Genomic DNA, 24,981 nt, shown 5'->3' with positions numbered 1-24,981 from the left:
TACTAGTAAAATTGTTTTTTTAAGTTGTAGTTGTGGTTTGGATTTAATGCATTAAAAATGGCATTCTTGAGTTATGTTTTAAAATTCTGTGAATGTAGTGCTTTTTTAAAATTGAGATATAATTATGTATTAGTTTCGGATGTACAAAATAATGTATATATTGCAAAATGATCACAAGTCTAGTTAATATCTATCCCCATATGTAGTAAAAATTTTTTTCTTGTGATGAGAACTTTTAAGATCTACTCTCTCAGCACCTTTCACATATGCAATACAGTATTACTAGCTGTAGCCACTATACTCTACATTATACTCCCATGACTTATTTATTTTTAAAAAGGTAATGCTTTTTTAAACTTTGCTTTCTGTTTCTTAGGTTATTGAATTAGTTCAGAAATATGGGCCAAAAAGATGGTCTTTAATTGCAAAACATTTAAAAGGAAGAATAGGCAAGCAGTGTAGAGAAAGATGGCATAATCATCTGAATCCTGAGGTAAAGAAATCTTCCTGGACAGAAGAGGAGGACAGGGTTATCTATGAAGCACATAAGCGGTTGGGAAATCGTTGGGCAGAAATTGCCAAACTACTTCCTGGAAGGTACTTATATAAATGTATATACATTTTTCTGTACTTAAACTTGATCTTTATTATGTTACTATTAAATATCTTTATAAGTACCCCATGACTTTTATTTATAATTAAAATTTAGACTGCAGAATACAAGCAACCCTTTGCGATATTTGTAATATCAGTACATTTTGTGGTAAGGGATATAATTACTTCTTTAATGAAATATTTTATAGCGGTAATTTGTGCAACAAAATGATGGACCTTTAGATTATGTGAACGTTTAATGCACTCCCAAAATTGTGTTTACACATCAGTGCCATTTAAGCAACCTTCTTTGTACAAACTAAGTTGGAGTGGAATCTGAGTTGAAGAGATTTCTTTCGTATTGGATTCTATGTATAAGACCAGAGAATAACAAATACACTGGCTGAAAAAAATTGCTATGAAAGTGCATTAGAGAAAATTCAATTCTTAATTAATTATGGTATCATTCAGATCATGAGTAGTGTGTATATATCCATGTGGCTAAAATATAACACTTCCCTCAGGGGCACTGATGTGCCAAGTACACTGTACATGGCACTGGTTCAAATGTTTCCTAGCTGTCTGTAGTACAGTAGACCAACAATCTTGGGAAAATCCATACCTCACTCGGAAGATATGCACTTGTTTTTTATTGCTGTAATCTCTGTATAGTACTTAATAGTTTATAAAATGCTTTTTACATATATTCTTTTTTTTTCTTTTTTTTTTAGAGAAAGAAAGCACTTTTACTGTTGAATAAACATTAAATCAAAATGTGATGCCCATCATAGGCAATCTGATAAGAGATTGCAAAAAACGGAGAGAAATCCCACCTTTCACCCACATAGCCAAGCAGATACCACCCATTACATACAGGTTCTCAAGATAAACAATAACTAGTCCTTAAGTCAGAAGACTTGACAGCACCATTATATTTCACATAGTTCATCCTATTGTACACTTACCTAGCAATTGGAGTGCCCAGCTGTGTTAGTTACTTGGCTTTATATAAAGGAAAAACAAACTTCTCATATCTTTTTTAGAAAGTAGTTTTACAACTTGGAGCCAGGTCATCTAAAGTTGGGCTCCTACCCTCCTGCTGAAACTTGGAGATAGGGTGCTATATTCTATATATTCTTAATTAATCTTCATATACTTGTGAAATATGCAGAGCAAACATTGCTGTCTTTGTTTTATAGATAAGGAAACTAAAGCATAGTGTTAAGTTTTTTTATCCAAGTTACTGAACCTGGTCTAGGAACTTCTGATGTTTTCAATCTTTGATACATCTTTTTACTGTCCATAGAACCTAGCTTAGTGCTTAGCATAAAGTAGATTCTCAGTAAATGTTTATGTATTTTTAAAAATTTATACTACAAGTAGCTGTAGGTTGAAGACTTCCATTTTTACAAGGGGAACTTAGGTAAACGGGGAGCCAATGAACTCTTTCTTTCATAGGTATTTTGTTGTAAGACGTGAAAAAGAATACTGGGATTCTGTATTTTGTGGTTTGCATTTTATGACCATGTTTGATCTTGGCTTTAGGGCTTTTGCCCTCACTATGCCCTTTGCCTGGAATGCTCTTTTTTTTTTTTTTTTTTCTGTTCTTGTATGGCTGGTTCATTCTTGTCATTCAGACCTTAGCTTCACTGTAACCTCACAGAGGACTTCCTAGACCACCTAATCAAAATTACTATAGTTACTCACTTTTCTTATCCTACTTTAAATGATCTGCATTGCACTATTTTTCTTATTATTTATTTTTTTGTTTTTCTCTTCTTTCCTCCTTCCCTGCCCCCATACTTCCAGTGAGAATGTAAAGCCCCATGAGAGCTGGGACTTTCTTTATCTTATTCACTGTTGTATCTCCAGTGTTTAGACCTTTATCTGACATAGAGACATACAGTTTATTTTTTGAATTAAAAAAAAGTGTCTAATTTCACCAGTTGTAAAAATTTGTTTTAAGTACTTTGTATACTTTATACAGTGTTAACATTTATGGAATCCTCTTTTTCTTTTTAAATATATACTTTCTTAGGACTGATAACTCTATCAAAAATCATTGGAATTCTACTATGCGAAGAAAAGTGGAGCAGGAAGGCTACTTACAAGATGGAATAAAATCAGAACGATCTTCATCTAAACTTCAATACAAACCTTGTGCGACTATGGACCATTTGCAAACCCAGAATCAGTTTTACATACCTGTTCAGGCACATATTTTTAATACCTTTATTACTTAAAAAATATCTTTAGTTGCTATATTTCTTTAGTTTCTTTAGGGAAGGTGTTTTGTTTCTTAACAGGACAAAAACAACATATATTAAGAGGAATAGACATTTAAATCTCCAAACTGAAGAAATATGCCATGACTAGCTGTTAAACCATTAGTGGAAGTTTATCTCTGCTTGTTTTGACTGATAAATATTTTGAGAACAAACTCATTAAAATATTCCCTTTTATATATAATTTTTACGTTATCTAGTTAAGAAACTTAGTATGTACATTTCCTAATACTATCATTCTTTGAATCTTCATGATTCAAAGCTAATGATCATTTGTGCTTTAATAGTGATTGTAGGGCTTCCCTGGTGGCGCAGTGGTTGAGAGTCCGCCTGCCGATGCAGGGGACATGGGTTCGTGCCCCGGTCCGGGAAGATCCCACATGCCACGGAGCTGCTAGGCCCGTGAGCCATGGCCGCTGAGCCTGCGCTTCTGGAGCCTGTGCTCCACAACGGGAGAGGCCACAACAGGGAGAGGTCCGCGTACCACAAAGAAAAAAAAAAAAATAGTGATTGTAGTTTACTTTTTAAAAAAATTTTGTGTAATTGTAGTATTGCTTACCTCTAAGAGGTAAGTGTATATAAAATGGTTTAGAGGAGAAGATAGTCAAAAATCATTCAAGCCATCATTTTGGAGTGTGTGGTAAATAATTGGTTCTTTGATGGCATTCAACTTTGCTTTTCCCTCATCACTCAACTGACTGAGTGACTTCAGCTTTTGTTTAGACAGGTTCATTGGAGATGACCCACATTCATCATAGGGCAAGCTCTGTTTTCCTTACAATGCATTTTCCTACCTGCAAGAAATTAGGAGTTTTCATAAGATTTGTTTTACGTTTTCCTGTCTATTTGTCTGTCATGCCATTTTTCATGTTGAGCAGTTCTTGGTTCTTACCACATAAAATGTGACAAGATAAAGTATCTACCAAAAGATAAAATTTGGCTAGTTGTTAACAATCTGTGCTTAGTATGCCACAGGTTTGATTTTATTCCACTAAGTGGACATTATTTTTTTAGACATCATTTCAAAAGAACCACTTAAAAAAGGTAGTGACATCTTAATTTACAAATAGGAAAACACGTAAAGACAGTACAGTTATGTGCTGATAGTCAGTACCTTAAGGTTTTTATGGTCTGTTTCTTTACATTTTTCTTTAGAGTCCTAGATTTCAGCAGCATAAACTGAAACATTCTGCTTCTATCTTAGAAAGATTATCATTTAAATTATTTTTTTAACTCATAGGAAGATATTTTTTTAAATTATTTGGGGCCAATGGAGTGTTTAACACTCTCAATCAAAATATATTGGAAAGTAAGGATATTTCTTGTACTTTAAGAATTATTTACCTTACTTTTAATAATTCTTGACAGGTTTCTGTATTCATAGTTCAATTCATTTAAACTGCTAAAAAGATAATTCTAATTTTGACTTGAAAGAAGAAAATGGATTGGTTTGAAATCCTGTCACAGATTAAAATGAGAAGTTTGAGAAAGATAAGTTTCTAATTCATTGGAAGCTGAGCAATAACTGATACTAATGAAGTGTTGTGAAAATTAAGTTCCCTGTTAGAAGTTATATATAATGTTTCTGCATTATACAGTGATTTAGGTAGTCCATTATGGAACATAGACAATTTCATATTTATATTTATTAGATTTGAAGGTTTTAAAAAACACTTCTCATATTTCTCCCTACCACTGCTCACTAAGTTTTCATGCAACTTCAAAAATTTTATTACAGCTGCTTTAGAAAAGAAACAGAATAATTCTTAGTCTATTTTCAGAGTACTAAAAAGTACATGAGTGATTCTGATTGTTTTTCTGAGACAAGTAATAGAAGCAGCCTCTGTTTTCATATCTTTCTGTACAGAGACTGGCATGGGGTGGTGGTAGCAGTAGGAGTTAAGAATATTGAAGGGCTTCCCTGGTGGCGCAGTGGTTGGGAGTCCGCCTGCCGATGCAGGGGACACGGGTTCATGCCCTGGTCCGGGAAGATCCCATATGCCGCGGAGCGGTTAGGCCCGTGGGCCATGGCCGCTGGGCCTGCGCGTCCGGAGCCTGTGCTCCGCAACGGGAGAGGCCACAACAGTGAGAGGCCCGCGTACCGCAAAAAAAAAAAAAAAAAAAAGAAAGAATATTGAAGACTTGCTTTAGGCTCCAACTTCGAGAGTGCTTCATATGCACCAGCCCCTTCCTCTGAAGGATAGGAACACAATTACTTTGTCTTCTCTAGGAGGCAGAGTAATCCTTTAATAGCAGATTTTAAAAAATACTTGGTGGCTATTGTAGATAATAGATAGACTGGATGATAAATCTAGCCCAGATAATTCTTATATTTCATTCAGGAGAAAATAGGTCTTTGCTAAGAGTTAGGACTTTTTTTTTTTTTTTTTTTTTTTTTTTTTTTTTTTTTTTTTCCGGTATGCGGGCCTCTCACTGTTGTGGCCTCCCCCGTCGCGGAGCACAGGCTCCGGACGCGCAGGCTCCGGATGCGCAGGCTCAGCGGCCATGGCTCACGGGCCCAGCCGCTCCGCGGCATATGGGATCCTCCCAGACCGGGGCACGAACCCGTATCCCCTGCATCGGCAGGCGGACTCTCAACCACTTGCGCCACCAGGGAGGCCCAGAGTTAGGACTTTTAATCAGTAGGTCCTAAGATTAAAGATGTAGTTATTAAGGAACTATTATATGTATAAATATTCAAAATTAACAGAGATACTGAGTTTTTCATGTTGATTTTCAGTTTCTGTGCTTTGTCTCAGATTTTTAAAAATTTCCAGAGCATTATATGTATGATATTAATGTTTTAATTACTTTTTAGATCCCTGGCTATCAGTATGTGTCAACTGGAGGCAATTGTGTAGAACATGTTCAGCCTTCTTCTGCCTTTATTCAGGTAACTTTTTATTTATAAAAAGCAAAAAATCCAAAACAAACCCAAAGGAAACACTTTCAAACATTTTCAGATCTAATAGTGCCTGTTTCCTCATCTTTAAAATTAGGGCAAAAATAGTACTATCTGGTCTATTTACTTTGAGTATTATAACATTAAAGGAGAAAGTTTGTGTGTTTAAGAAATATAAACTGTACAAATGAAAAGTAGTTCACAACACCAGTAAGGTGGTTCTTTCATTCTTCCAACTTAGAGCATTCAGGTTATGAATGGACATATTTTTGCTAAATTGGATAGAATATATCTATTAAGATTCAATAAATTAAAACAGACTCCCCACATAAGTTTTTAAATTGATACAGATGATACAATGTAAAGTTTTTCATGCATTTAAATTTCCCAAATCCTTTCTGTTAAATTGAAAATATTTACCAGCACCTCTTTAGATACCAGAAGGATTGTGATACTGAGTATTTGGGATTTAGTAGTATTAAGCTTTATTAGAGAAAATAGATTTTATGTTGCATAGAAGAAAATAAAAATTAGAACATTAATAATAATAATAAAGCAATTTTGTAAGTAGCCTGTTTTTTTTCTTTTATTTAACTTATTTTAGCAACCCTTTGTTGATGAAGACCCTGATAAGGAAAAAAAAATAAAGGAACTTGAGTTGCTTCTTATGTCAGCTGAGAATGAAGTTAGAAGAAAGCGAGTTCCATCAGTAAGAAATAAGCTTAAGTGTTTAGATTTTATTGTTAGAATCTTTTATATGCTTTATATGCTCTTATAGTTTTAATCAGGACTGACTTTCATATGCCAGCAAGTGGAAAGCATATTCAGTGTGACTTCAGATTTTAATATGGACTAAAAATAGTTTTTCTCATTTGCAACTTTGAAGTTGCCTGTTTTTGATATGCATCTCTTTGAACATATTTTACAGTGTTCTGTATTAAGATGCTTCTTGAGTCATAAATATCAAACAAACTTAAGGTATAACCTTCAGTATGTATATCTGTGAAAATGTTGTATGGTTCAGATTAGGCTTTGGTTTTACTTTGGACATTCCATGTGATAATGGCCTTAATAGAAAAAAAAAAACTTAAAAAACAAGGAATTTAATAGATGTGTACAGATTTGTCTGCTTCAGAATTATTTTTATTCTCTCTTTGAAAATGTTTTCCTGTTTACTATATTTAGAACACAAATTCAGTAAATTGGAAAAATTTATAATGTTAAAAATATGGGAAAAGGAAACATTTAGATTTTATGCTCTCTAAGGAAATTTTTCTATGGATGTTGGGTTTTGGTTATCAGGTATGAAAAGTATTGTCTGAGATTTGGTTGGTGAGAACAACTAGGAGTAGTAAATCAGGATAAATGGTAATGATTCTAGCTAAGTTAAACAGGCTATGCTAGATGGATTAAAAGGAAAAAAAAGTTTATATTTAAATGACAATTTAAAAAGTTTAATACCCTGGGACTTTTTACATTTAGGAAAGTGTTTTTCTTGGTTTGGGGCTGAATGAGGGGACAATATATTTAGAGTGACTAATACAAAATTACTAAACAGAATAACCTGAGGACTTGAAATAGTATTATGAGGCAACTGGTGATGTCTTTATACCATTTCAGAGGGTATTAATAAAAATGACATTTGTTAATTGCAGTAGATGAGATATACACCATGAGAAAAGTAGTTTTGGTTTTGAAACTGCAAAAACCGTGGGCAAATAGGGAGACCTGAAGTGTACTTATTTTAAAGTTAATTTCAGTTTTATTAAGAAGCTGCAAATAAATAATCATGGTTACAGAGTTCACATTTGTAGGTTATCATGTTTTAAGCACATTTTAAATTTTTTGATAATAGTCTATCATTTTTACTATAACAGGAAAATATAATTAGCTAAAAGAATTGCCATTTGCATTAAAAAGGGAGAAAGTTATTAATTTTTTTTCATAGTTTCTGTCTAAAATCCACTCTCATAAAGATCTGGTTGAATAGGGAGGTTGGAGGTTCTAGAGGGAAATTGCTGTACCCAGTATAATAGACTCCATATGCATATAAAGTATTTATTCTAGACAATTATGTGATAATAATGATTGCCACTTTACTGAGTATTCATTATGTTCCACTGTTGTAGATGTGTTATGTGTATTCCTGGTGATCCTTATATTAACTCTGCAAATTAGGTGGTTGGTTGCTAGGGGTTCAGAATCGGGCCAGTGGACCTAGTAACCTCCCTCTTTGAATCTTTTTCCTGCCCACAAACTTAGTTGAAATGTATGTGGTTTGGAAGTTATCTCCAGAAAGTGATTGTAAACTCGGAAGGTGGCTGTGCTAGTGAAATAAGATTGCTTTAATTTCTTTTATTTATAGGAACCTTTAAAACAAGTGGAACCTGTTTTGCAACAACGTTGAAAATTTGTTTTTTCACCTTACTTAACTCGAAACTTAACATTTTGCTATTGTGAATATCTAGCATATTCTAGTAATTTTTTATTTAATAGTCATAGGTACTGTTTATGGAGTGCTTCCTATGGACTGAGCAGTGTGCCCTCTAAAATATGGTTAACTGTTAGACACATTTAATTCGAAATTTAAAAATCCAGCTCCTCAGCTGCACTAGCCACACTGTTGTTGCTCATGTGGCTGGCGCCCATATTGAGTGGTTTCAGGTGCAGAACGTTTTCATCACCTCACAGGCTCTGTTGGACAGTGCTATACACTTTACATCCTGTTTCTTTTTGTTTTTTTTCTTAGTTTTTTGGAAATATAATTAACATACAGCATCGTATAAGTTTAAAGTGTGCAGCATAATGATTTTACTTACATATTGTGAAATGATTACCACAATAAGTTTAGTGAACATCCATTGTCTCATATAGGTACCAAAAAAAAAAAAAGAAAAAGGGAAAAAAAGTTTTTTTCCTTGTAATGAGAACTCTTAGGATCTACTACTCTTAACAGTTCTCAAATTACATAATGTTTCTTGACCATGGCTCTTCAAGGTCTCTCTTCTTGTTTTTCATTATGAGACACTAGGAAACTAAGCTCAAAAGATAAGTAACTTGGCCAGTGTACATCTCTAGAGAGATAAAGAAAAATGACACAGTCCCTGAATTCAAAGGACAGTGGAGACACAGATAAGAAACAGCATCCAGTGTGATATAATAAGTAACACAGTTTTATGGGAGCTCATAGAAGATTGAGATTTAGGTAGTCAGAAGGGTTCCTGGAAGAAATCCTGTTTGAGCTCAGTCTTGAAAGACAGGCGGTGATTATATATTAGCAAAAAGGTGAACTAGGACATTATACACTTCTCCCTGTTTCCGTTTATAATAATCAGATGGAGTACTTTCCAGTATTTGAACCGTATCTTAAATGAGGAATAGGAATTTTCCCTGGTAAGTAGGTTGAGGATTCCAGATGAAGGGAGCAGCAGTGTGCGCAAAGGCTGCTCCCTTTATCCAGGGTGAAAGACCAAAACTTATCAGGGAATTACAAGTACTGGACTATAGTTGGGTATTCAGTATTCCCTGGGAGTGGGGGCTTGAGTTGGGAGATGAAGTTAGAAAGGTGGAGAAAAGCCAGATTCTAGGAGTTTGGACCTTATGTTGTAGTATATATGGTACATTACTAGTTTTATCTCACCATGACTTTATAGATTTAAGAAAAATTTAGTTAGAAAAAAGAAATATAGTCAAGATGAGGTTTAATGAAAAAAGTTTTTATATCAGTTTTGAGGAAAGATGGTATATTTGGTACTATATTTTTAGCTGAAATGTTGTGAAGTACGTTGGTCTAGAAAAAATTTTTACTTAAAATCCAAATTTTTGCTTAGATTGGGAATGACAAATAATGTTCAAATTTCTTTTGTACTTTTAGCAACCTGGAAGCTTTTCTAGCTGGTCTGGTAGTTTCCTCATGGATGATAGCATGTCTAATACTCTAAGCCTCGAGGAGCACACTAGTGAGTTTTACAGTCTGGATGAAAATCAGGCTGTGTCTGCTAAGCAGAACTCACCCACAAAGTTCCTGGCCGTGGAGGCAAACGCTGTGCTGTCCTCTCTACAGACCATCCCAGAATTTGCAGAGACTCTAGAACTTATTGAATCTGTAAGTTTGAAATTGTGAGATTATCAAAAGCTCAGTTTTAGTTATGTGGTTACATGTTCAGAAACTCAGTTTAATGGACACTGACCAGTTTTATGTTACACATTACCTTGTATGTCATGCTTAATTTTGTTCTGATATTTTGCAGTGGTTTCTGGCAAAAAAAAAAGAGTATATATATATATTTATGTATTTATTATACAAGTTGTATATTAGAGATAGTTGGAAAGTAGAGAAAACTGTAGGAAGAAAATTAAAATCCCCCATAAACCCAGAGTTAATAATTTGAGGTATTTCCTTGCAGGCTGTGTTATAGACATACAAAACACACATATATGTATACATTTTTAAACCCAAATATACACTAATGTATTATGTTTGTGAATTTTTTTCCCACATTATATCACGAGCATGTCTCTGTTTTCTTAACTCATTTTTTTTAAACATCCTTGCCTTTTTTTAAAAAATTTATTTATTTATTTATTTATTTTTGGCTGTGTCGGGTCTTCGTTTCTGTGCGTGGGCTTTCTCTAGTTGCGGCGAGTGGGGGCCACTCTTCATCGTGGTGTGCGGGCCTCTCACTGTTGCAGCCTCTCTTTGTTGTGGAGCACAAGCTCCAGACACGCAGGCTCAGTAGTTGTGGCTCACGGGCCTAGTTGCTCCGCGGCACATGGGATCCTCCCAGACCGGGGCTCGAACCCGTGTCCCCTGCATTGGCAGGCAGATTCTCAACAACTGCGCCACCAGGGAAGCCCTCTTAACTCATTTTTAAACTTGAGTTTTAATGGCTTCATGGTATCCTGTCATATGAATGTAGCAAAATTTATTTATCCAACATACTGTTATTACTGGACATTTATGTGGTGTCCAGTTTTTCAGTATTACAAAGTAAAGAACGTACATAAAGCTTTGTGCAAAATCATGATTATGTCCTTAGGTTAAACTGAATTTTTGGATCATGGTGTATGACCACTTTGAAGATATTCCATACATATTACCAAATGATTATGTAGATGTGGAATAGAGTGTAAAGTTTTCTGATGTGGAATAAAATGTGAAGTTTTATGATGAACTTTACTCTTTTATAAAATAACTTAAAATAATTTGTTCTTTTCATTTAAAGTACTTTGGTAGTAAGCTTCAGCTACTGAGTTAGATGAAATATTGCTTTGGAATGTTCCAACTGGAGTTGTCGTAAAAGCATAATCTGTTCCTCTCGAATGGGCTTGCTTAAAAAAAAGATGAACCAAAGAAAGCCTATTTCTACTGATAAAAATGAGTAGCTAATTAACTCTGGAAATCATCATCCTATGTTCAAGACTAGATTTAACCAGGTGATAATATTCATAACTTTAGTTAAGAATTTAATTTATTGCAGGATCCTGTAGCATGGAGTGATGTTACCAGCTTTGATCTTTCTGATGCTGCTGCTTCTCCTGTCAAGTCCACACCAGTTAAACTAATGCGAATTCAACACAATGAAGGAGCCATGGGATGTCAATTTAACGTCAGTCTTGTACTTGAAGGGAAGAAAAACAGTTGTAACGGTGCAGACAGTGAGGCTGTTCCTTTAACATCCCCAAGTGTGGCTAAGTTTAGCACTCCACCAACCATCCTCAGAAAGAAGAGAAGAATGCGAATGGGTCAGTCCCCAGGCCGCGACCCTGGCGATGGCTCATTCATTGATGGTGGTAATACGGCACTAAGACACACACCGGTGAAAACACTACCATTTTCTCCTTCACAGGTAGTAGTGTCGTTTTTATTTATGTTTCCAAATGTTGATGAGTTGGATTAAATTAGATCTTTAATATCCATACTAACAGTTCCTTGCTTTGATAACACATAAAAATGGATAATGTATTTAAATGTATACAGGAGAGTGCTGAGTTATGATAAATCAGAAAAGTATCTCACGAAGTGTAGTAGTTGCATTTTATCTTACAATTTTTAGAGCAGAAAGGGATGTTTTAGATATGTAGTTCTACATTTTTATAGAACTCATCAGGAAATAGGCCCAGAAAGATAAAATGATTTGCCCAAAGTTATCTAATGGCAGAGCTGAGACTGGCCGCCAGTTTCCTGACTGACTGTTCAAGAGATATCAGGTATATATTCATAGACAACTGCTCCCTATAAGAATCTCATGTGTCAGTAGGTTGTTTAGGGATGTCAGGAACTATCTGCTTTCTCCTGTAGTTATATCCCCGGGGAGCAGATATTTATATCAAGGCAAACTGTACCTTTTATTTTATAATACTATCTTTCTTAATGAACACCATGTTCCAGGCTGTGTGCTAAACATTTTTCTTACAGTATCTTAGTTAATGCTCTTTAAGAAAACCTTAGAGGTAGGTAAATGAAATTCAGAAATTAGGCAATTTGTCCAAGGTCAGTTATTAAGAAAGAGATGAAGCTGGTGTTTGCTTAAAGTGTCTTGACAGAGGTTAAAAAGTCCTATAGGAGAAGAAGGAAGTTTAATGGCCAAATAAACTTGGAGGATGTTGGGATATTATTGGAGGTATGTTTTTGATGCTGGGAAGATGAGGATCTGGTAGTAAGTACACAGCCACTGTCTTCTCTGAAAATGGCACCCCCTCTGCTTCAGGGGATGCTATTTACATAGGCTACAATGCAGGTAGTGTGTGCTCCCCCCACCCCAAGAGTTACAGAGTATCCTGAGGAAGGTGAACCAGGGTTGAGCAGACTAGCAATTTTCTATTTTTGGAGTTTTGCATACCTACAATTTTCACTGAACAGTAAATTATAAGGTGGAAAATGGCTGAGGCATGATTATAAAGATCATATATCCCATAGCAAAGAAGTTGGATTTTATCCTATGGTTTATGGGCATCAGAAGTGATAGAGCTATTATAGAATTCATTCCAGTTATAAGCAGCCTTAAAGCAATTTCCACTTTTTTTTTAAATTTATTTTTTATTATTTTTTTTTGGCTGCGTCAGGTCTTAGTTGCAGCATGCGGGATCTTCACTGAGGCATGCAGGATCTTCTTTCCCTGCAGCGTGCGGGCTTCTCTCTAGTTGTGGCATGCAGGTTTTCTCTCTCTAGTTGTGATGCACGGGCTCCAGAGCGCTTGGGCTCTGTAGTTTGCGGCACGTGGGCTCTCTAGTTGAGGCGCATGAGCTCAGTAGTTTTGGTCCACGGGCTTAGCTGCCCCACGGAATGTGGGAACCTAGTTCCCCGACCAGGGATCGAACCCGTGTCCCCTGCATTGGAAGGCAGATTCTTTACCACTGGGCCACCAGGAAAGTCCCTGGCAGTTTCCACTTTTTCTTAACATTGCTTCTACTCTGTTGGCTACAGAAATAAAGTAGTATTTCACAATTGTATGTAAGGGAAGATCCAATGAGTAAATTGTGTCATTTGGAAAACAAGCTCTATGATACCGATTCTGGCTGCTCAAAGGTTCTGAGCTGTGTTCTAAATAGGCAAATTTGCCAGACAGCTGTACTTCTTCTTAGCAAAGCACTGTTATTATATTCTGAGTTCTAAAATATTCTTATAGAAAGGAACACTTAAGACCATTTATTAATAAAGTCATAAAACTTTTTTTTCAGTTACACTGTTTTACAAAGCTTACATTTAACACAGCAGCTATTTATGGTTTCTATAGATTCCTATTTGATAAGGTGGACTGTTTGGAAATTTTTTTATTGTGTTTTGTTACTTTTGAATATTTGTTAAGCGGCTATTTTTTTTAATACCTGTTGCGTCTTAAACACTTTTCTGGGGAGGCAGTGATGAACAAAACAAAAATGCCTGCCCTCTTGGAGCTTAATTTTTATGGAGTGGAATGTAAATGTATTATTGATAATCCTTTCCTAAAAGGAATGGAGAAATAATTTGAAAATCTTATCAGTTTGATATTTGTGTAGGACTTTGACATTTTAGAAATTGTCTTTAAACTCTCTTCTTTTTTTAGTTTTTCAACACGTGTCCTGGAAATGAACAAATTAATATAGAAAATCCTTCATTCACATCAACCCCTGTTTGTGGGCAGAAAGTTATCATTACAACTCCTCTTCATAAGGAAACAACCCCCAAAGATCAAAAGGAAAATGTAGGGTAAGTACATATTAAATAATTATGTTCGAGAGAATGGGAAGCACATTTTCAAGAGCAGATGAGCTTTTTGTTCATTTATACATATATCATCATCCTTGTCCATATGGGATTTAGAATTTTAAAAAAATCATAACCTTATGTTTTATCCCTAGGAGACTGGAAACCAGCTAAATGTAGTATAAAACTTTGATCTTGAGCAAACAACATTTTTAGTACTTATTTCTGCATTAGTCTTTTTTCTATTTTAAGATGATTGATTGGAATAAGAATAGTTTAGGCAGGCACACTTTAAAAGTCTTGGAATGTTTAAATAAAGCATGTGTATATACAAGAAAATTTAGTGTGTGCTTTTATTGTGGCTTTGCCTTCCTTAACTCATATGAAATCAAATTTTGACTGTAATACAAATATCTAAATGATTGGATAGGTTTAGAACACCTACTATTAGAAGATCTATATTGGGTACCACACCAAGAACTCCTACTCCTTTTAAGAATGCGCTTGCTGCTCAGGAGAAAAAATATGGACCTCTTAAAACTGTGGTATGTATACTCCTTTTATTTTTAAGAATTTTCCTAATTTTAATAAGACACAAATTTTGATTTTTATCCTTGATTCTTAACATTTTAAAAAAGATGTTCAATGAACTGGATTAAAAAATGTTATCTCGATTTATAAGTTTGAATTTTTGTTAATCTTCTTCCTTGTAAGTAAACCTTTGCTTGGCTTCTTTTGAATTCAGACTTTCTTTATATCATCTAGAGAAGGCAAGCCAAGTTTCAGTAGAACTCATTGCTTAATACTAAAACCCACCTTTTAGTAGTTTCAGTAGCAGTTACCTACAGTAGAATAAAATAATTTTAATATTTTGATATACATAAGCACTTTCCTAATAATATTTATGAAACTGATTGATCATGATACCTCTTTGAGGCTCAGTTTCCTCTTCTGTTCAGTGGATATCATAAAACACCCCAGCAGGTTATTTGTGAAGATAGATAATAGAAATAAAGGGGCTGGTACTAAGTTTCAAGTAGTATGTGCTTAGTTGCTGCTATTATTATTTTAATAATAGTGGTAACAATAGTAGTACATGAACGGAGGTGGGAGGTGTTACCTGTGTTAGCACACAGATAATTTTGAAGTACCTTAGGTGAACCATGGGCATTCTGATGCTAGGCAGATAAAGATTTCTGACAAATTAGGTACATTAGAAATAAAATATGATTTTTAAAATATTGGTCACTTCTAGGGTACTTTAGTTATCTTCTATTTGTAGTCACATTTTGAGTAAATCAATTAATAAATTCTAGTTTACTTGATTTAATCAATTTTCTACCAAAGAGCATGTCTCGCACTCAAATCTCCTAGTCTTTTCCTTTTTTTTGAAATACTGTTTTAGAGGGTACATAGTAGGATTGATCAAGTCTTTTTGTCACTTAGTTCCATATGCTACTATGAACAATTCTCTTTAGAGTTCTTTAAACTTTTTAGTTTTTATGAATATATACATAATAGAAGTGGGATCACACTATGTACTCTTTTGTAACCTTTCTAAATTTAATAAATTGTATATATTTATCCCATAATTTTTAATGTTTTTGTGTTAGTCCATTGTATGGAATTACCTAATTGATTTAACTAATCTGTTTCAGCATTTTGTTATTCACTTAAAAAATGTATCATTAATTTGATAAATATTGATTGAGTGCCTAATACGTGCCAGGCGCTGGGCTAGGCTTTTGGGGATGTAATATTAAACCTGTCAGGTATGCTTCCTGCCTTCAGAAGGGTGTGTAGCCTAATTGGGAATTCAACAAATAAGCAATAATTTGAAGACAGTTGAAAAGTTCTGACAGTGCCTCGGGGTCATTTGGTCAACATATACGTTGAGTAAAAATGATCATTTTAATAATAGTGCATAAGAAATTAGGTTTCAGGTATCTAAGTCCCTGTCAGTTTGTTCATGTTTTGGAAGAATTTATCCATTGCCAAAACAGGTCATTTTCATCAGCAATTTAAGATAAAAAGAAGGTATTGATTTTGTAATTAAAATTTCTAAAGTATCTGTAGGCTCATTTGTAGCGAGCTGACTTTTCATTCCTTCTGCTCCTCCTCCTCCAGTTATTTACTGAGCACCTACTATGTGCTACCCACTCGGCTTTCTTGTGTATCTTACAGTGGGTCAAAGGCACTTCTTAGAGGTTGGCTTTCTGGGACACTTGTATTCTTTCTTTTTTTATTTTTAAACTGAAGTATAGTTGATTTACAGTGTTACGTTAATTTCTGCTATACAGCTAAGTGATTCAGTTACACATATATATATATATACTTTCTTTTTCATATTCTTTTCCATTATGGTTTATCACAGGATATTGAATACAGTTCCCTGTGCTATACCGTAGGACCTTGTTATTTATCCATTCCATATATAATAGTTTGCATCTCCTAGCCCCAAACTCCTAATCCTTCCCTCCTCCACACCTCTTCCCCCTTGGCAACCACAAATCTGTTATCTATGTCTGTGAAATCTCATTTATATATGAATGCTATTCTCCCTAAGTTTGTTGACTGGGAACATAAGCTGCTGGTCATTACATGCTGCCAGTTTGTTCTTTTGTTTAGTGGCACTTTGATTACATTTTTTTTTTAAACAGATAGATGAATAATATTTTGAGACTATTTCATCATTCAGCCCACATTCACGTTTTTTTTGTATCCTGCCTTCCCACACTCCAGTACACACATAGACACACACAGACACACATGCACATGCACACATTTCTTGAACACTGTGTCTCAGCTCTAAGCTTAAGGCTAGGTGTGCAGAGATGTTACACAGATGAAAAAGATGTGATCACTGCTCTCAGATAGCTCACATAGGGGCTTCCCTGGTGGCTCAGTGGTTGAGAGTCCGCCTGCTGATGCAGGGGACACGGGTTCGTGCCCCGGTCCAGGAAGATCCCACATGCCGCGGAGCAGCTGGACCCGTGAGCCATGGCCGCTGAGTCTGCGCATCCGGAGCCTGTGCTCCACAACGGGAGAGGCCACAACAGTGAGAGGCCCGCATACCGCAAAAAAAACCCAAAAAAAACCCTAAGAATCAAATAGCTCACATATTTAGTAGTAAGAGAAACATGTAAACTAGTAATTACACACTGTGCAATAAGTACAATAAAAATAGAAGAAGGAGGGCCTCCCTGGTGGCGCAAGTGGTTGAGAGTCCGCCTGCCGATGCAGGGGATACGGGTTCGTGCCCCGGTCTGGGAGGATCCCATATGCCGCGGAGCGGCTGGGCCCGTGAGCCATGGCCGCTGAGCCTGCGCGTCCGGAGCCTGCGCGTCCGGAGCCTGTGCTCCGCAACGGGGGAGGCCACAACAGTGAGAGGCCCGCATACCGCAAAAAAAAAAAAAAAAAAAAAATAGAAGAAGGAGAGCTACTGTAGTCCCAATTGGTTCTGTGTTTCCTATTTTTACATAAAAATACTTGGGGAAATAATCACTTTTCTGTTTAATTTTGAGGATCCTGATTGAAGCAGGAGCTGTAATAGGTTCCCCAAAAGGAAGACTTTTGTTTAGTGCCCTAGTATGAAGAAAGTAGCACACTTCATTCAGTGCTTGCAATGTGCAGTATTATTTTTGCCAATAATATTTTGCAATATTATTTTTGCCATAGCTATTTGAGAGCAGTGATCACATCTTTTTCATCTGTGTATGTATCTATAGGGACTGGGAGAAAATTATGCCAATAATGAAAAAGTATAAAAGATGGGTTTCTATATATGGGGAGAAAAAGGAATTGCTATAAAAGGCTTTTTAAAAACCCTTTTAAAAATAATTTAGTCACAGCCACTTGCCTTCTTGGAAGAAGATATTCGGGAAGTTTTAAAAGAAGAAACTGGAACAGACATATTCCTCAAAGAGGAAGATGAACCAGCTTACAAAAGCTGCAAACAAGAGGTGATCTTTTAGTATTGTTGTTAATAAAAGTCTTACCATGTTCAAGTGACTTGACCATAATGTTCCTGTTGTAAATCATCCATTCTAGCATACTGCTTCTGTACAGAAGGTCAGAAAATCACTAGTCTTAGATAATTGGGAAAAAGAAGAACCAGCCACTCAACTAGTAACTGAAGATCTCTCAGGCATGCAGGTTTGTAAAGAATTTTTCTTATATTAAGATGGTTGCTTTAAGTCCTAGTGGTTCTTGTGTTTTACTCATTGTGTGGCTAATTCATTAGAGCTTCTTAGACAGTTTCCTTTAGTAGTATTCTGCCTAATTCAGAGAGAAACAATTAACTGTAGAGAGTATCTTATTTACTTCCTTGCTTTTTATATTTGTTTGGTTTTGAGAGGAGTTAGCTTCCCTTATGTATGATGTCAAAAAATGGTAGTTCTCAAAGCTTTAAATTTCAATATCTTTGGTTCATTTCTTAAATATTTAATTTTACTGCATTACTAGAAATTTCATCGGAGCCAGAAGCTTTCTTGGAGGGAAATGAACAGGGCTTCCACTACCACTTACTCAGTAGTCCCTCTATTTGTCTCCATTTTTGAATTAGTTATTTTATTTTCCTCTTTCTTTTTTCTCTTAGTCAGAAAATATATTTACAACATCTTTATTAATGATACCATTATTGGAAATACATGACAATAGGTGCAACTTGACTCCTGAAAAACAAGATATAAATTCAACCAACAAAACATACACACTTAATAAAAAGAAACCAAACCCTAACACTTCCAAAGTTGTCACATTGGAAAAGAATCTTCAGGTATGAATTTATAAATTTCTTTCAGTGATTTTTGTTGTTGTTCATTCAATTATCACTTTGGACCTACTGATCAGAAATTATATTTTTTCTTTTAAATTCAAATTTGACTATAATAGTGACTAGACATTCACCATTGTTTTGTCACTCAAACTAGATTTGGGTTTTTGAGAGACTCACTCATCAGGGCACATATAGACTAAACAATTGGAATGATAGCCAGAGACTCTTCTAGTGATTTCTTAAGCACTGTTTCATTTTTAAACTAAAAATATCTAAATCTACTTCTGGCACCTCTTCTGTAATAAATAATTGTAGCCCTAATTGCTACTTTTAAAGGGTAAGTGGTTGGAAGCAGTTTCAAACTTGATTTTGTTGGTATTGATATAATGGTTTCCAGTGAACTTTCTGGCTCAAAGTTGTAAAACAGAATCCTTTTTTTCTGATGCTATGCAGCCATTACATAACTGAAAATGAAGCCTGGAGAAATTTTTACTTTGTTATCTTAAGAATTCAACCCAGAGAATTTGAGAGGTCATTGAGGAGGAAGTTTTCTTCTTTACACTGCAATGACTGCAGAGCTAGCCTTCCTGACATTCAAGCATTCCTTGAAAACATCTTTGGCAATCATATGTGGCCACCTCCTCTCTTTCTTGAGCCGCTGCTCTTCATAGAGCCATGTAACACATTCTCTGAATCCATTTAAAATGATCCCATTTACCAGTGTTTAACACAGAACTTTTCAGGAAAATTTATTACATAGCAGGTCATACCTATAGAGTAGTAATCTTTATAAGGGAAGAAAACAAATGAAACAAACATAAACTTGACTTTGTGTTATGATATATTTCCTAATTTGCAAGACGTAAAGCATTCTTGGTTCTTTTTTTTTTGTGGTACGTGGGCCTCTCACCGTTGTGGCCTCTCCCGTTGCGGAGCACAGGCTCCGGACGCGCAGGCTCAGCGGCCCAGCCGCTCCGCGGCATGTGGGATCTTCCTGGACCGGGGCACGAACCCGTGTCCCCTGCATCGGCAGGCGGACTCTTAACCACTGCGCCACCAGGGAAGCCCTTGGTTCATTTTTTGACATTGCATTCTCTCTTTAAATCTTTTGCAAAACTTTGAAACAGTAAAGACTGACATTTCTTTCCATGTTTAGACTGATTTGATTTGAGGGGCAGTTGTGGGAACAGAAATTTTAAACTGCCTCCACAGTCCTATAGATAGCTAAAAAATTGACTTAAAAAATTGATCATAAATATTTTAGTATGTATTTTTGAAACATCATTATTTAAAAAGAATCACAATGCTGTTATCAAAAACATTTTTTACAATAATTACTTATGAAATATCCAATTGATTTTAATTTAATTTTAATTGATTTTTAAAAGTCTAATTGTGAAGTAGAATGGTAATTTTAGTAATTTTCACATCACTATTAATATTTCCTTCCTAGTCTTGTGAATGGGAAACAGTGGTTTATGGGAAGACGGAAGACCAACTTATCATGACGGAACAAGCAAGAAGATATTTGAGTACTTACACAGCTACAGGCAGTACCTCAAGAGCTCTCATACTGTGATTGTTATTAAAACTGATGAAATGCCCCACTCCCGTATTAAATTCTATACCAAATTAGGCTGCAATGAAATTTTTTGTTGATTAACTGTTTTTAAAGTTTTAATACAGCCCTAAAACGGTTTGCACCCTTTTTCATATTGGGCAAGCAGAAAGCTAGGCACTTAAGTAAGGGGTAGGCAATTTCATAGTTTATTTTTTAAGACATAAGATTTTAAAAAATTGTTTTTAAAGAACAAGATGGGGAAATCATATTAGAATATTCCTGGTTATCCTAAAAGTAAATTCTCACATATTTTCTTCAGAAGATATATGTTGCTACTCTCCTGATGCTGCGGTTTTGTTATAGGTAGGTTTTATGAGTATGTATGATTTCTGAAACTAGTCTCTGTGTAGAAAGCACTCATGGTTTTATGAAGTACTTTTGCCTATCTGCTGATTTACTTAGGCTACCATTTACAAAGAAACACAGTGGAAGGAATTTAAAAGAAAGAAAGTTGCACTACTAATTTTTGGTATTTTTCAAAAAACAGTAAAATTAACTACAGTGTTAAATGTATTTATTTGAGCTTAGTACTAAAACCAAAAGGCATTGCAAAAAGTTTTTTTCCTTATTAGTAAAGAGTCAGTATTTTCTTCATAAATCTCAGAAGAGCTGAGAGTTTTGTTGAATGTATTGTACAGTGTGTAGGAGCAGGAAAACTTTGTAAATTGGAAAGAAGTCTGTTTTTATAATTTATTTTCATTTTTAAAGCTTAAATGTAGATATTTATACCTATACAGGGTGTCTAGAAGCCAATGTTGTTTCCTGTTATTACAAGCTAACATAGTAAAGAACAATTTTGACTTTTAAGTATGAAACAATAGTAAGTTATAGCTGCAAAGAATACAATATCTATACTGTATGTCACATCTACCTAAATATTGCACTATGTCCTTTAAATCATGTTGGTTATATAAAGTAGTTCTAAAAATGTACTAAATAATAATTTAATATTTTCTTTTTAAATTATATGGGGGGGTCATATAAATTAATCTGGTGATTTGTATATGTGTTTGAAATTTTTGCATTTTGTTTAAAAAATAATATGGTACTTTGGTCCCTAAAAACAGTCTGCACTTAGACGTTTATTATATTTACTCAATGTTTCAGAAGTAGAGAACATTATCTTTTATTTATAAAAATATATGTTCTTTTATAAATGTTTTGTGTTTCTCTACAGGTTACAACAGTTGCTTCAGTTGCCTGTTTTAGGTGTTTGCACTTATTTTATTTCTTCTTGAAAGAATGTCTTTATTTGCTTTTGTGTAGAGATTTTATGTAATTTTTTTTGAGACATATAATGGTGTGCTGTCAACTTAAACACTGACAGGTAAATAGAATTGTACACTGTAGTTTTAATTATTTGTAATTGACACACTCTCTCCCTCTCCACTCCTGAAGTATACTGCTATAGAAGGTAGCAGAATCGGCTTGCTGCTATGAGAGGAGGAAAGAGCGACCACCACTTGCACTGTGTGAAAAGATAGAAAGCAAATGATGGCAAGTTCTCACGTTAACTTAATGGAATCAACCATTACCAGGCAAATTCTTGCAAATACTAAAATGCCATGCCTTAAAACAAAAACAGCTTAAGATTCTCTGATGTTTTTATGTTGATAGAAATTGAAATACTATTTTAATGCCTAGCTTTTGAACAGTAGACCTAAAAGGGTTTTAAGCTATTTAAATCTACTTGCTCATTTTTGCATATTATATGTAGTGAGAAGTGAAGAAAGTGTGTGGTACTAAGATTATGCCTTGTTGATCCAAATAGATGAACCAATCTGAATCTTCTTAGCATGTTTGTTAAGTATGTTGATTGCTTCCTAATTAGTGAACTTCTCACAGAAATTTCACTTTGTAAAACCAGTGCTTGTAGCAAAATCATACTGGATCGCTTCAATTTCAGTTATGTTGAATAGCATATAATGGTTCCTTTTTTTTTTTTTAATGTAGCCCTTACTTAGCTGGTTTGGATGAACATAGTCTCCAATTACCAAAGTATAATATCTTGGAAGAGCTATATTTTTATAAAGCATAATTTTTCTTGAGCATTAAATTATCCCACATGTAATATATTGCAAATCAGCTTGGGCTTTTTGGACAGAGTACATATTTGGGTTGGTATTGGTTGAATCCTCTAGTTAACTGCTTTGTTGCTTTTTGCAAGAAGATTTCTTAATCTTAAACATGTCAGGCATCTTAAATCACCTTTTATACTGTTGTGTTCCTTTGAATTTCTTTCAGTATGTTATAAAAATGCCAGACATACATGTAGCAGCCATACTTGCATGGAAACTGACTACACATATATAATACCACATTTTGTTGTAAGGTTTTCTCATTAATACAGCAATTACCCTGACTAAATTGAGTTTTTTGATGTATGGGAAAACTTTCCATTGTAAGAGAATCTTGCATACAATGTTGACTGTTAACATCCAAAATAAAACATCTGTGTACAAGCTGACGTGGCATTGCTCATTTCACTTTGGTTTTGTATTTTATGGTATTGATTGAACCTTGAAGGACTTAACTCAACGTTCTGTTCTTAGACCATTTTTCTCCTTTAGAGCTCCCTTCACAGGTGATTTTATCTGTTAACACAGCTTGACGTCTTTACTCAAGAAATGGAAATAGTTGAGCCTCATTTAGAGCCATATTTTCAACTGCCTTTAGGTATGACTCTTTCCATATGACTCTTCTGCCGGTACCTTAACTGTAGTATGTTCTCTTGTTCCCAACTTGGACATGCCCCTTCTTTGTTCTATCTCTTAGTGGTGTTATCTTCCCTTTGATCACCCACTGTGAAATCTCGTGCCTCTCCCTCACCCTGCACATTGAAATCTGTTGTAAAATCTCTGCCCACATAAAGGCACAGCTCTAATTCCATTCCTTCATCTTTTATTTAGATGACTGCACTAATCACTCTGATCTCCATTCTACAGAAATATGAAGAAATTGTTCTGTGACATCAGAGTGTCACCTGGGCAAAGCCAACTGGTCGCACAGTCAGGTTTGTGCAGTATTGTATCACCTCGGTGAATTTGTCACCATCTAGATTTTACCTTTAGCCTTAGAAATCTGATGGATTAACCCACCAAAAATGCATTTACCTCTCACTAGAATGCCTATAGCAAGTGTGTGAGACTGACACATGAAACCAGAATGCTAATTTATTAATTTACAGTGTGAAATATAACTGCTGAGAGGAAATACAACTGCTTATATGTGAGTGTAAAGAAACATAAAAAACACGCAGATTTGATCACATCTCTCCTATTCAAAGACCTTCTGTAGTTGTCTGTTGCCTAAATAATAAGACTTCTTCACTTCCTAATCTGGACCTGGCGACTTGGATCTTTCAGGAACATATATGTTCATGCTTCTATCTCTGTGCCTCTCGTCATGGCTGCTTTTCTTTGTCTCCCTACCTGTTAGAATTCTACTCAGCCTTCAAGGCACAGGTCTGTGAATCATTTCCTGATTATCCTGGTGCCTCCATAAAACTTTCCCACTAGACTTCATGTTTTGAAGAGTAGGGATTGCTATTTACAGCTCCTGTGTCTAGCGTGGTGCTTAGAAAATCTCAGTAAGTGTTAAATTGAAAGAATGTTATAAAAGGAGTCATGACGCTTAGGGAATATTAACTATACTTACTTTACACAACAGTTGTGAATAGCTTTGGTCTCTCAGTTATCTGCATAAAACCAGTGTTGCTTTATAGTCAGTAAGCTATTATTTTGTTAAAATCTTTTAGTTCATTTTATAACCATGTGATTTCCTGCCTGATTTATCCAGTTATAGAGTGGTAGGCTTGCCAGCCAATCAGACTTTTAATTGTAATATAAAACAGATGGGAGGTTTTGAAGAGGTACTTCCCACTCTGTGACTCTGTGAGAAGTGAAAAGTTATTTTTAATTAAGTAGTGGAGGGTAAAAGAAACCAAGTGCAATTCCATCAGAACATTATACTTTCCCCTTCCCTGGTCGTTTTTGTTTGTTTGTTTGTTTGTTTTAATAAATGGATAATGAAGATGTTTAAAAATATTGGTGGAAAACCAAGATGAAGTACACCAGGAAAAAAATTATTCATGGCTGACGTGTTGGGAAGAGAGTGTTTTCAAAAACTTTTTAGTATCTTGGCATCAGTACATTAAAAGCTGTTGAGTTTGAGCAAACTCCATATTAAAAGCAGTGTACTATCCTGCCCTTATTTTTGAAGGTCTCAGATCCGGTATACTTATTCAAGTTCCAAGTACAGAATGTGCTAGATTTGAGTGGATTTTTCTTGCCAGCACAGGGAAAGAAGGAGGGAGATTGACTTTACTCTGGTTTTACTACTGTAATTTTGCCAACCATAGCTCAAAAGACTGGATCAGTTTCTGACATAATTTCCTAAGCCCCAGTACAGTTAGCACTTATTTATTTGTTCAACTAGCAACCAATACTTAACTGTGTGTTTACAGTACCTGGCACTAGGTACTGGAGATGCTGTGGTAAACAGGATAGCTTCCCTTGAGGAAGCTGATATTCTAGAAGAGATGCATAAGTATGTGACAGAAATGGCATCTCTCCTCCTTTGGCCAAAAGTGAGATCAGGTAGCCAAGTTCCGCCCAG

At 35.2% G+C, this 24,981-nt stretch overlaps 1 protein-coding gene across 5 annotated transcripts in view; it reads left to right on the top strand.

The window, feature by feature from the left end:
* Positions 1 to 22,831, top strand: part of MYBL1 (MYB proto-oncogene like 1) — a 35,479-nt gene extending 12,648 nt beyond the window's left edge. Inside the window, exons 5-16 of one of the 5 annotated variants that reach the window (XM_060116018.1) lie at positions 377 to 597; positions 2,633 to 2,807; positions 5,698 to 5,772; positions 6,386 to 6,490; positions 9,656 to 9,886; positions 11,262 to 11,630; positions 13,827 to 13,969; positions 14,397 to 14,511; positions 17,812 to 17,928; positions 18,017 to 18,121; positions 18,564 to 18,743; positions 20,197 to 22,831. In XM_060116018.1, coding sequence (XP_059972001.1) covers positions 377 to 597; positions 2,633 to 2,807; positions 5,698 to 5,772; positions 6,386 to 6,490; positions 9,656 to 9,886; positions 11,262 to 11,630; positions 13,827 to 13,969; positions 14,397 to 14,511; positions 17,812 to 17,928; positions 18,017 to 18,121; positions 18,564 to 18,743; positions 20,197 to 20,322 — 1,962 coding nt within the window. In that variant the 3' untranslated portion in view covers positions 20,323 to 22,831. The remainder of the gene's footprint in view (positions 1 to 376; positions 598 to 2,632; positions 2,808 to 5,697; positions 5,773 to 6,385; positions 6,491 to 9,655; positions 9,887 to 11,261; positions 11,631 to 13,826; positions 13,970 to 14,396; positions 14,512 to 17,811; positions 17,929 to 18,016; positions 18,122 to 18,563; positions 18,744 to 20,196) is intronic. The other 4 variants (XM_060116019.1, XM_060116020.1, XM_060116021.1 and 1 more) reach the window with 4 other exon arrangements.
* Positions 22,832 to 24,981: the final 2,150 nt, after the last annotated feature.

This window comes from Mesoplodon densirostris, chromosome 13, assembly GCF_025265405.1.
Source record: "Mesoplodon densirostris isolate mMesDen1 chromosome 13, mMesDen1 primary haplotype, whole genome shotgun sequence".
Classification (NCBI taxonomy): Eukaryota; Metazoa; Chordata; class Mammalia; order Artiodactyla; family Ziphiidae; genus Mesoplodon; species Mesoplodon densirostris.
Note: the sequence above shows the minus strand (reverse complement) of the source record. Positions and strands in the feature narration are given on the sequence as shown.